At 38.7% G+C, this 12,267-nt stretch overlaps 1 protein-coding gene across 4 annotated transcripts in view; it reads right to left on the minus strand.

Annotated features, from left to right (window-relative positions):
• Positions 1-1,057: 1,057 nt before the first annotated feature.
• Positions 1,058-12,267, minus strand: part of ube4b (ubiquitination factor E4B, UFD2 homolog (S. cerevisiae)) — an 88,743-nt gene continuing 77,533 nt past the window's right edge. For all 4 annotated transcript variants that reach the window (XM_059952241.1, XM_059952243.1, XM_059952242.1 and 1 more), the window contains exons 25-27: positions 10,359-10,533; positions 8,923-9,069; positions 1,058-6,728 (exon numbers count right to left, since the gene is read on the minus strand). In XM_059952241.1, the coding sequence (XP_059808224.1) occupies positions 6,658-6,728; positions 8,923-9,069; positions 10,359-10,533 (393 nt within the window). In that variant the 3' untranslated portion in view covers positions 1,058-6,657. The remainder of the gene's footprint in view (positions 6,729-8,922; positions 9,070-10,358; positions 10,534-12,267) is intronic.

Consider the following 12,267-nt stretch of genomic DNA (forward strand, 5'->3'; position numbering starts at 1 on the left):
ACCACAAGATAGGAGAAATCTATTACTGCTCCGCAAAAACTAAAATAATGGCATACTCAATAGAGCAGCATTCTGTACTGAACTGGTGTTGGCTAAATGTGTTTTAAACACCTGAGTGAAGCTTGAATGCAACTCCTGGTTAAATGGACAGAACCATGCAAGGTAATTGTAGAATGTAGATGATACTATATACAAGTGCTATATATATATATATAGTGAGTGAGTGAGTGTGTGTATATATATATATATATATATATATATATATATATATATATATATAAATAAATTGTATATAGATACTGTGTATAAAATACACAAATAGGAAGAACATAAGCAGTGTTCAGAGTATTGAATGTTTATCCTAACCCAAAACATGAGAGGTTCAGCTGTCCAATTTTGCCTTAAACTTGAATCAAATCAATCATCTGGCTTTTTTCACTAATATGCTAATTATAAATACATTGAGTAATTAACACACAAAATACTGGAGGAACTCAGCAAGTCAGGCAGCACCTATAGAGGGGAGTAAACAGTCTAAATTACAGGCCAAGACCCTTCAACAAGACTGGAGGGAAAAGTAGAGTCAGACCTGCGAGCCTGTACATCTTCCCCTCTGCCCATCTTCGTAATATGGCTTCTGCCCCCTTCCTTCCCAGTTCAGCCAAAACATCAACTTGTTATTCCCAGCCAAGGATGCTGCCTGACTTGCAAAGTTCCAACTGCATTTTGTGAGTTGCTCAAGATTTCCAGCATCTGCAGAATCTTGTCTCAGTAGTCAAGTTTATTTTCGTTACGAGCTTCACATTTTCCATTCAGTGATGATACACTTTTTGGAAAGTTTCTGGAATGATTTAGTGCTTGTTATGCTGAAAACCTCCCTTTTTCTGATGTCAGATGTCAGTAAAAAGAATCCCTGGAGCTGCAATCCCATCAAGCTTGGTGAGTCAGCCAATCACAGCTCAGCCCAGGAAGGAAAAAGCACAATTTTTTTTTAATATATAGAAACTAAATAAAGATTGAAATGTACATATGATCAAGATAGAATCTGAAGTAGGTTTTAAATATAAAATATTTATTTTAAAATCCATGTTATTGGAGTTTTTGCAGGAAATACAATCAATATACAATAAAATATTTCATTTCAGAATGTTTCCAAACCAGGAATCATGGCTTAGAACCTCACTGAAATCTCACATAGACCTCATGCAATAAACAAGATTTTGAAACACTTTTTCCAATGGTGCCACTTCAGAAACAACTTAAATTCATGTAAACTTAACCAATTTCCCAGGATATCATTGAGGGCATAAACAGTGAATTTGTGCCGTGGAAATATCACTAATACACCTGAGGCTCATGCAGTAGTGTTCACTTGCAATGAAATTACAAAGGTGTTGTCAATTTCAAAGTTAAGTTAGTGAACATTAATAGCTTCTTCACCATTGTAAAGATTGTGATTATTTTTGACTATTAAAGAGCCTTCAAATGTGACCTCGTTTAATATCTCATGCTCAAGATGGTAGAATCTTTGTGCGTTCTGAGATTCATGCCTTGATCTTGTATTTTCCCCCTTAAATGCCATACCATTTTGTTTCTACTTCTTTAAAAATAATATGCTTTAAAATGCCCTAATGCTCACAAAATAAATGGCATAATCAGTGACATATGTTATGTTAGACATAAGTTAGATATGGCCCTTGTGGCTAAAGGGATCAGGGGGTATGGAGAGAAAGCAGGTACAGGGTTCTGAGTTGGTATCATACTGAATGGCGGTGCAGGCTTGAAGGGCTGAATGGCCTACCCCTGCACCTATTTTCTGTTTCTATGACCTGATCATGCCTAGATTATCTGTAGTGATGTTAACCATGGTACTGAGATCACCTCAAGAAAATTAATCTCAGGGTTGTAGATGGTGACGTGTACTTTGAATAAGTATCAGCCTAGATATCAGTTTTCCATGGGGTCATTTGCATTATCCGGATGTTAGACAGGACTTGGAAATAAATGGCACCTTTTTTTAGCAGCCTAAAATCTCCATACTCATTTTTGATAACAGGATTTCAACTTGGAACGTACTAACACAAGGGACATGAATGGTGTATGATTACTCCAATATTATGGTCAAATCAATTCTTTGCAGATGTCTAGTATAAGGCATTTATTACACCATCAAGTGAATGTCTGTAATGAGTATTAGCAGGAGAATTCTATAAAGATACTTGAAGCATCCATCAATAAAATGAATGCTTTTAAGAGGTCAAGTTGGTTGTAGAAAGACAGTTAATGGTAACAGATTTTACTTTGCTCTGTGGAGATGACTGAAGTCTCAGTTGGAATTGTGATAATTTATGCTATATATTGAGGAATATTTACTGCAATCATCTTGCATTTAAGTTGCATCCAGGAACTTAGCTCAAACTGGTTTGAGTTGGCACCTGTAACCTTGAGCCCAATGTTAACCTAACCAGCAATTTGATTTTTCCCTTGAAGCTGAGAAAGTCAAAATCCAATTAGCACTAGACACTTGATCAAACCTTATTCATCATACTAACACTGAATATCATTTCAATTAATGATCACTTTATTATTTAAAGTGGCATTGCAGGATAACTTCAGAATGCTAGAAACAAATTCACTTTCCGCCATTTGCTCTGACCAGTATACAGAACAAATCAATGTCAAATACAAGAAATGGCAGGATAAATTGTTCGCAAGAAACTCTTGTACATACTGTACCTTTGGTAGCTGGGGCTCTACTATGATTTAAGCCTGCAAATATGGAGGCACGTGAGCAAGATTAAAACATAACCTAGATTAAACTGATGACTTGCGTGAGACATCTACTGGTGCCCCTCACTCAAGTGAAAATAGCAGCATGTGCAAATGGTACTCGTCAGCTGAGCCAAGCCAGCAGACCATTTGGAACTCTGCGTATGTGTTTAGTTTGATGTAAAATGGAGAAACTTAACCCACCTTACAGTAGAAGACAATGGATACCATTTTGTATTGGGATGTTTACCACCATTTATTGGAATTCACAGGTTGGGAGCAATCAGAACAGCCTGTAGGAATTACCATTCTGTGCTTCCTTATCATTAAAAACACTCCCGATTATTATAACAGTATTCATAGAAAAACCAAAAAAAAAAACAATGTCCAGCTTTTCCAAATAAAAATCAGAAATTCAAGTACTTGGAACAATGGCAGTAAGCTGTAGGTAAAGAATGTACATTTTAATTTCCTCCTTTTCCTGCTACAGTGCTGGAATTTCCATTTCAACAATACTGAGGTAAAATATAGCAGTACTATCACACCATCACAGTATCATTAGCGTCAAATAGGCTTATGCTGCAGATCTGACAGTATCTAATTTATCATATCGTAACCCTTTCTAGCCCAGAATGATCTATGCAATGCAAGAAAAAGCACAATGTAGTTGAAATAATTAAGGATCTAAAACTGAGCTACAGAGCAAATGGTCAGGTTATTTAGTCAAAGAACGAGAGAGACAAGTATGAATTCCACAGGAAACTGCTGTAATATCATCTTGACAATAGATGCTGGGTTAGAAAGGGTTACCTACCATTCAAGTTCTGAAGAGGTCACATTATATGTATATATTTAAAAAGGAACAAGAATATTTTTTTTAAAGTTCCGGTCAAATTAAGAGATTGATGTACATGTTTAAATTGGATTAGGTTGGGCATTCTTTTACACATTACTGATGCGCTCAGCACTCTTCGTCAAATACCAGCGGACAATGCATGTAACTCTAGAGGTGCCTTAAAATGATCTGTAGGATCAAGTTTTCATAAATAAAGTCAACGCAACTGACCATGGCAATGAACATTGGCTCTAAAGATTAAATTCAAAAAGAAAGAAACGAAAGGAGTTAAAATATGGATGAGATGCATATGAATACAAGCTGAATCCCTATATATATAATAGCCTACTGTGTATCTGACAATAGCTCCCCATTTTAAATCAAATTTACACACCTAGCCAAATCAAGTTTCTAAATTTTGAAGCAGTGGGACTTCAAATGCGACTTCATTAAAAAAAAATTCCATGTTTTAATAGCTCAGTATATTGCTGGAATACAAGTTGAACGCAGGTATCTGAAATAATTAAAAAAAAAACAACCAGGAAAACACCTGTAAAGTATCAAATAAGAGAAAAGGCAGCTCCAAGTTTTAGGGCACTGAATTTGAATGTACACTTCAAATGTCAACCCGATTTTTTCCCTCCCCTTTACAGATATTCTGGCCTCCATTTCAAATGTATACTGTTTATTTTTCCCCATTACAATGAATTGCAAGTATTTGGTGAACATACATACGATTCAGTATAACTTTAAAAAAAAATTAATACAGCAAAATCTGTAAATCCTAATTAATTCTACACTGGTAAGCTGTCGATGTCCAGCATTCAATACAATAATATAGTTAAGTATTCGTGTGTTTGAAACAAACCATGTGATATGCACTGATGTACTCAGAATCCCAAAAAAAGCTCGCACAGGACTTGGTGAATATTAATGTTATTCATCAACTAATATTAGGAAATTATTTTCCAGACTTGCAATGGAAGTAACCTTTGAACACGTCATTAATAATCCTTTTTGTGACTAAAATATTTATCTTTAAGTGCATTTTCAAGCATGTTAGTCAGGTACTTTGCAGCACAAAGTAATTTAACTTTGAAACAAATCATGGCCAAGCAAGTGAATTCAATGGGACCATCTAAAGAAAATATTTGGGAAAACCTAGGTTTAGTACAGATCATTAAACTACATATTGTCCTAAATAATTAATCTGGGCACAATGCATTAATTCTCAAATCTGTGTGGGTTTAGAGATCATTACTAGGATTAGGCATTTAATATCCTCATACAGCTAGAAAACTTCAATTTTAACACTTATTTACTGCAAATTTTACACTTAATTTTGCAATGATTTTTCCCTTGTGATTAAAAATTAAACCGCAAAATCAGCAGAGACCATGCTTGTAATCCCAGTAGTTACAACAGTTTGCAATTGAAATTCCGGCTGAACACTTGTCACAATATAAAACCAGCAACCTAAAGATGTTCAGCTTTACTATTGGACTGAATTCAAAATCCAGTACTGCATATGGAAGATGGCAACAAAAGGATTCCCTCTTCCCATTACACAGCTCTTGCTGTACTGAAGGGAAAGGGAGCCCAATCCCACTTTGCTATAACAACCGGATTCATGCAGTAGAATTAATATTTCACAGTAAAGCAGTTTGAAACATAAAAAACATTTTACTGATACAGAACAATTCTTAAATACAAGCACATAGACAGCAGAGACAATATTTCTGAAGTTGTTGCATTTCTGTGAAAATGTGACAGACTCATTTATCAGGTAATCACTGAAATTTAGGGTTTCTTTTTCTTCCATACTTTATTTAATTTGCAAATAAAAATTCCAAAACGCAAAGTAATTTCACATTACTTCAGTTTGCTACAATCCAGGACAGTTGAAATAAACCAGCTCTCTGCAGCAAATTATACAAAATCCAAAAGAGATTAAAAAAAAATCCAGAAAAGGTAGACAACCGAAATGAAGTAAAAACTCAAATTAACATACAATAGGGTAGACACAAAAAGAAACTTGATTTAGTTGCTATTCACATGTCAGATGCTCAAGAGCATCAACATTAATAAACAGATGCTGCCTGACCAGATGTGGACAGGCAGCAGTTTCTGCTTTTATTCCCGATTGCCAGCATCCATGGTAATTTGATTTTTTTGGCATGAACTACGATTTGGAACATTTCAGTGTAAGGCAGAAGAGCTCTTGGAATACAAGAGCGCCCTCTAGCGAGCTGCAAGAATAAAAATCCTCCGGGGAGAGGAAGAAAAATCTAGTGGCTCTTGTACGGAGGTTGCTTTTCAGGTCGTGTCTGAGGAAACCTTATTGCCAACAAAACATCCCAATACTGCAGCTCACACAGTGGACAAAGCAACAGCTGTAAAACATAGTTGGCAGAAATGGAGGATATACTGTTTCTTAGCTACAGTGTTTGCAAGTCTATGCTTAAATGGAATAGGAGGGGAAGAGGCTAGAAAAAATATAAATTAATGATAAACAAATAGAATTCAATTATCTCACCTTTAGTCCTGTGAGCCAACAGATTATGCCTCATAATTAAAACATCAGTTTTTTTTAGGGAAAGGGCCTGTGCATCACTTTGGTTTTGAAGAATATTTAGTGCAGCAAACAAAACAGTCCCTTCAGCAGCGACTGGGCACAAGATACAGTAATAAATTCAACCTAAAATACAGACCATCTTCTGTTAATACAGTTGTATTAAAAAAACATTGTTGCTCAGACCCTTCTAGCTTCCAAATAACTGCAAGATCCAAGTACACCACTGTTACCCTTGGACTGGTCACGTTGCTGTACTGAAAAGATTCCAACTTGTACCCAACACCTTAGAACGTTTTTCTCCTTTAAATTGTTTGTTCTTTAAATTAAATTTATTTACAGAGACAATACATTTTCCTAATGTGATCAGTGCAGCAGTCTCGACTGAACGTGGAGCAGATTTTCTCTTGGGCCTCAATATACTGGTGGTCTACACTCAGAACTACAAATGTTTCACATTCGATCCATCTTCAGTAACACGTCACTGCGAAGAGCGATTTGCATGTTGCTTCTCTTTCATCCAGGCATGGATTCTTTCCTTCAATTCAGGCACTAATACACAACGCAGAGAGCAGTGTGGAATTAGTTAAGCGGCCTCCTTTCAATGACAGAGTTAAGTAAAAAAAGATGCATCATCATCTCGTACGGGGAGGTGAAGCTACTACACACGACCAAAGTAAGCTGCAGAGTTGTAAGCTCACGGGCACTAGCCTCTGGAGAATCCAGGACATCGAGTGATGCCTCAAAAAAAAGCATCCATCATTATAGAACCCACCCCCCCCCCCCCCCAGGTCATAGTCCTTGTTCTCATTGTTACCATCAGGAAGGAGGTGTGGAAATGAGAAGACACACACTCAACTCAGGAATAGTTTCTTCCCCTCTGCCATCAGATTTCAGAATAGACATTGAACTGATGAACACTTCCTCACTACTTTATTTCTTTTTTTGAACCACTTATTTAACTGTTTAATATATATTTACTGTAATTCTTTTTTCCCTCTTTGTGTATTGTATTGTACTGCTGCTGCAAAGTCAACAGGACATGCTAGTGATAACAAACCTGACTGATTATGCATACAAACATCAAGATATTCTACAAACTCTGGTCTCAACGATCTCTACCTTGCTGCTATACTCATTCATGGGGACAGCTTCAGGAGTAAACCCAGAGGAAGAATCTGGAGCCAGAGTCCCTAAGGCAGTCCTACATCGAGTTCAACACTGACTGCCAACAACTGCTACCCCACTGCTGTCAAACCAAATCAGTCTCTGCTGATCCTTTGGATTCATCAGCTGCGTGCAGAGGGGGAGCCTGCCGCATGGGCAATAGGTTCCTCTGCATATCGTATTGACCTGGCTTACACTAAACAGCTACGGCACAATATCCACAGTAGACCCCCTCTTCCCCATCACGACCAACAGAGGGTCTCCTTCTTGCTTCATGTTACCCTGTGTGGTTTTGTATTTGTGGAATTACTGTCAGGAATTGAAAATTGCAATTAACTACAGATCAGTAACCCCCCCATTGCTCCTTTCATCCCTGGTTTCTGTGATCTCGGTCATCATGGTCACCTATCTACAGAAAACTATCAATAAGACTTGAAAACAACAAAGTTTACAAGGATGTTGCTGGGACTTGAGGACCTGAACTATAGGGAAAGGCTGAATATGTTAGGACTTTATTCCCTGAAGTATAGGAGTACGAGGAGAGATTTGATAAAGGTACACAAAATTATGAGGGGTAAAGATAGGGGAAATGCAAGCATGCTTTTTTCACTGAGGATGGCCGTGACTACAACTAGAGATCATAGATTAAAGGTGAAAGGCGAAATATTTAAGGGGAACATGAAGGAGAACTTCTTCACTCAGAGGGTAGTACAGACTGTCAGTATAAGTGGTGGCTACAGGTTCGATTTCAATATTTAAGAGATAGTTTGAGACCAGAGTTTGCAGAATATCTTGATGTTTGGACATGGATGGGAGGGCTACAAAAGGCCATGGTCCAGATGCAGAATAATCATTTGGCACAGATTAAATGAGCCAAAGGGGCTATTTCTGTGCTATAGTACTCTATGGCTCTATAAATAGTCCCACCAAACCAAAGATGAAGATCAGGTGATTAACCCCGATTTGCAACTGGGTTGCAGAATCTGAGAGGATAAAACCATACTTGCCAGGGTTTTTGTTCACTTTGTTTTTAACCCAGCCCTATCACCCCTAGGGAAGGGACACACTTGGGTAAGACACCACTGATGCCAGGAGCCCTGTAGTCCTTCCTTTGAATGTTCCACCATACCAGGCCTGCTGATGCCTATACCCACTTCCTATAAAAGGTTATTGGTTGGTCTTCACACAAGGAACTGCAGCTCTATTTCACACATTTGTAGCACATAACCTGCCCTAGTGACATCAGAGCACAAACTCCAGCAAACCACGATGGCGGCACATGGCGCTGCTAGGAGAGCCTCCGCCTCATGGCTCCAGCTTCCCCAGTTCAATTCTGACCTCGCGCAGATTCTCCCTGTAGTTGACTCCATCCACTCCAGTTTCACCCAAAGGCCTGTTTCCATGTGTCTCTCCAGGTCTACAAAACTTCACTTCTTGGTCAAAGGCCCGATTTCCATGCCACCTCTTTGGATCTACAACTCTTCACCTCCCCAGCATTCAGAATATTCACATTACAGGAGAATACTCTCAATCTGAGCTACAAGATAAAACTCGGCTAAGTTTAAAATTATATTTTTACCTGGTTCCAGCATATTCTCTGTCAGATGTTGGCGGTTAAACGGGTCTGTTGGAGAATTCAGTAAATGTCTTAAAATAATGGAGCGGTCCATTACAGTCCCTGAAGGTAGCTTCACTGGATCGTTCATTAGGGTGTCCATCAGTGGATCTGCAACAACAAAGCCCTTAAAGTCAGCAGTCAACTAAAACAAAGCCTTTTGCTATCAGAAACAAAAATTACCCTACGGGCTCCAGTTCTATTTGATATTAGCAACTTACTTGGTTTCCCAGCACTGAGGTACCAAATTAGAGTACAGTAAATGTGTCTGAAGTAGCAGGAAACAGAACAGCTCTGTTCAGACCCTTTGGCCCACAATATTTAACTTTCCTGCTAACACTTCCCTCCCACATAGCCCTTCCCTTTACTTCTATCCACTTGCTTAAGACTCTGTTAAATGTCCCTAAAGTTTCTGCTTCTACCATCAATCCTGGCAGCACGTTTCACCTACCCCTGAAATCCCAGTTATACCTTCTTCCAATCATCTTAAAACTGTGCTTCCTTATATTAGTCATTTTCTCCCTGGGAAAAAGGTGCTAGCTATCCACTATCTAAGCGTTTTTTCTATACCTGAGTAAATTCACCTCTCATCCTCCTTTGCTCTAACGAGAAAATCCCTAGTTCACTCAACCGTTCCTCATAAGCCATGCTCTCTAATCAAGCCAGCATCCTGGTAAATCTCTTATACACCCTCTCTAAAGGCTTCATATCCTTCTTACAAGACAACCTGAAATGAACATAACAGTCCGAGTGCTATATCCAGCCTTATAGAACCGCAACATTTCCTGCGGCTCTGGAACTCAACACACCGTACACTTTCTTAACCACCCTACCAACTTATGCTGGAGAGAAACTCAGCAAGTGAAGCAGCATCTGTAGAGGCAGAGGGATGGACTGAGACTCTGCATCAGACAGCTGGTATAAAAAGGGAAGGGGGTATTTACAGGGGAGATAGAGCCAGTACAAAAAGGTGAGGGAGGTATAAAGCAGAGATATAGCCAGCTTAAAAAAAAAGGCAAAGGAGGCATAAAGGGAGATATAGCCAGTATTAAAAGGTGAGGGAGATATAGCCACCATTAAAAGGCAAGGGGATACATGAAGGGGATATATAGCCAGTATTAAAAAGCTGAGGGAGGGGGGTTGAGGCAGCAGCTGGCAAATGATAGGTGGTTCGTGGTGAGAAGGGAATCATGTGGCATCACATCATTTACCCCCAGCTTTAAAATACTGACACACATTTTCTGGTTTTGAAATAGATTTTGCATATATTAGCTAGCTCCGTAACTGAAAGACATTTTAAACAATCAAATTCAGATTGAATTATTATCAATATGGCACAAATACTATTAAATTCACTAATAAGGAGGTTTCTGGAATAACTATTCAGATTCAGAACTCACCTCTGAACTCATCTGGTGCATCCCCATAGTCAATTTCGGCACGGGCATTCTTTGTCACAATTTCTTCTACCTTTTCTGCCAATAGTCTAAATTTTTCTATTGCTATCGTTGATTTAATTCCCGCTTTCCTCATTTTTGAAATGACTTCATCGAAGAGTTCTTTACTGTACGATCGCTGTTCCCAAAAGTACAAGATAGCAGACATCAGCAATTTATTTGTGGGAGTATTTTCTTTTGTGCGAGATATACGTTTTGTGGGTGTACCATGGTCCGAAGGAACGTTATTTCAATTAGCAGCATACATGCACACAGATGACAATAAACTTGAACACAACTAGAATTATCAGCCAATACATTACACAAAATGTGCACATTACAGTATTACAAAACACATTCAAACATTTCCTTGGATCACAAGTCACCCAGACCAGATAAACTACACTAGGGTTCTGAAAGAGGTAGCAGTAGAGATTGTGGAGGCATTAGAAATGATCTTTGAAAACTCTTTGGACTCTGACATGGTGCCTGGAAAATTGCAAATGGCACTCCACTCTTTAAGAAAGGGGGAAGGCAGCAGAAAGGAAATTATAGACCAGTTAGCCTGACCTCAGTGGTTGGGAAGATGTTAGAGTCAATTGTTAAGGATGAGGCAATGAAGTAATTTGTGACACAGGGCAACATCCTCAGTTTAGATTTTCATTAGTTCTAAGCAGAAGTATCCTAATTTATAAGAGCTAGGTAATGTATGTGTTCCTCAATAGCTTGCAGAGGACAATTTAACCAGGGTAGTTAACAGTTAGGCTTACATCCCTTGTGTTGATATTAGAAATGACACCTTGGTTCTGAGTGTGGGGTGGGGGAGTAGATGAGAGTTTGGGACAGGGAAGAGGTGGTGAGTAGGTGGTTGACATACTGCATTCCCTCTATATCCAAAATGCCAAATTCAGCTCTAGTAGTTCAGTAGAACTTCTCACCTTCTGTATTCTATGCTCCAGATACACCTCATCTCTCAGTAGAGACGTTTAAAACATTTTGCAACCTCAGGTACCTCTTTGCTCTGGGCTGCAAATTTACTCAAAAGTCTGGTTGTAAACACTTTTGTTTTTTAAAAAAAAAGGTATCACTTTTAAAGATTCACCCAAAAAGCAGCAAAATAAGTGGTTGCCCACAATGGTAGGAAGCTGCTTCATATTTTTGTGAAATAGCTGCAAAACTGACAAATCTGCAGCCAAGATGCTTTTTCACAAGCATTTGTTTGTTCTTAAAATGCACCTAAGTCTGACATAGCAACAGACAGCAATGTAATCACATCAAATAAAGTTGTACCATACTCTGCAAAAAGTTTCAGCCACATTTATAGAGCTAGACTGTCCAAGAGTTTGGCACAGTACTGTAGTAATTGTAGGTACTGCTGCCGTAAAAAAAAAAAGTTTCACAACATACATGAGTGATGATAAACCCGATTCTGATATGGGTCTCTATTGTGGACTGAGAGTGGGAAGGGAGAGGGGAGGGAGTGGGAAGCAACAGAGGGACCGTCTATAATTATCAATAAACTAATTGTTTAGAATTAAATGACCTTGCCTGGTTTCTCAAGTTTGGATGTGTTGGCACCCATGTCACCCTGGCCCTCCTTCTCTGCCACAACCCACCCTCGCCACTCCCAACATCCTTTGCTCTGCCAGATTTACAAACTCACAAGCCGTTGACAAATACAGAATTGTGCAAAAGTCTTGGGGGCCCCTCCAGCCTTATCTACCACTTCAAATCATGAATAATCTGATTGTAGCCACATTCCCATTCACCTCCTATGGCCTTTCATTTACACCCTTGCTTAATAAGAATCCATCCCTGCCTTAAAATTATTCAATATTCTCTGTTCCAAAACCTGCTATTCTAGATGTTCCCA

This window comes from Hypanus sabinus, chromosome 27 (assembly GCF_030144855.1).
Source record: "Hypanus sabinus isolate sHypSab1 chromosome 27, sHypSab1.hap1, whole genome shotgun sequence".
NCBI lineage: Eukaryota > Metazoa > Chordata > Chondrichthyes > Myliobatiformes > Dasyatidae > Hypanus > Hypanus sabinus.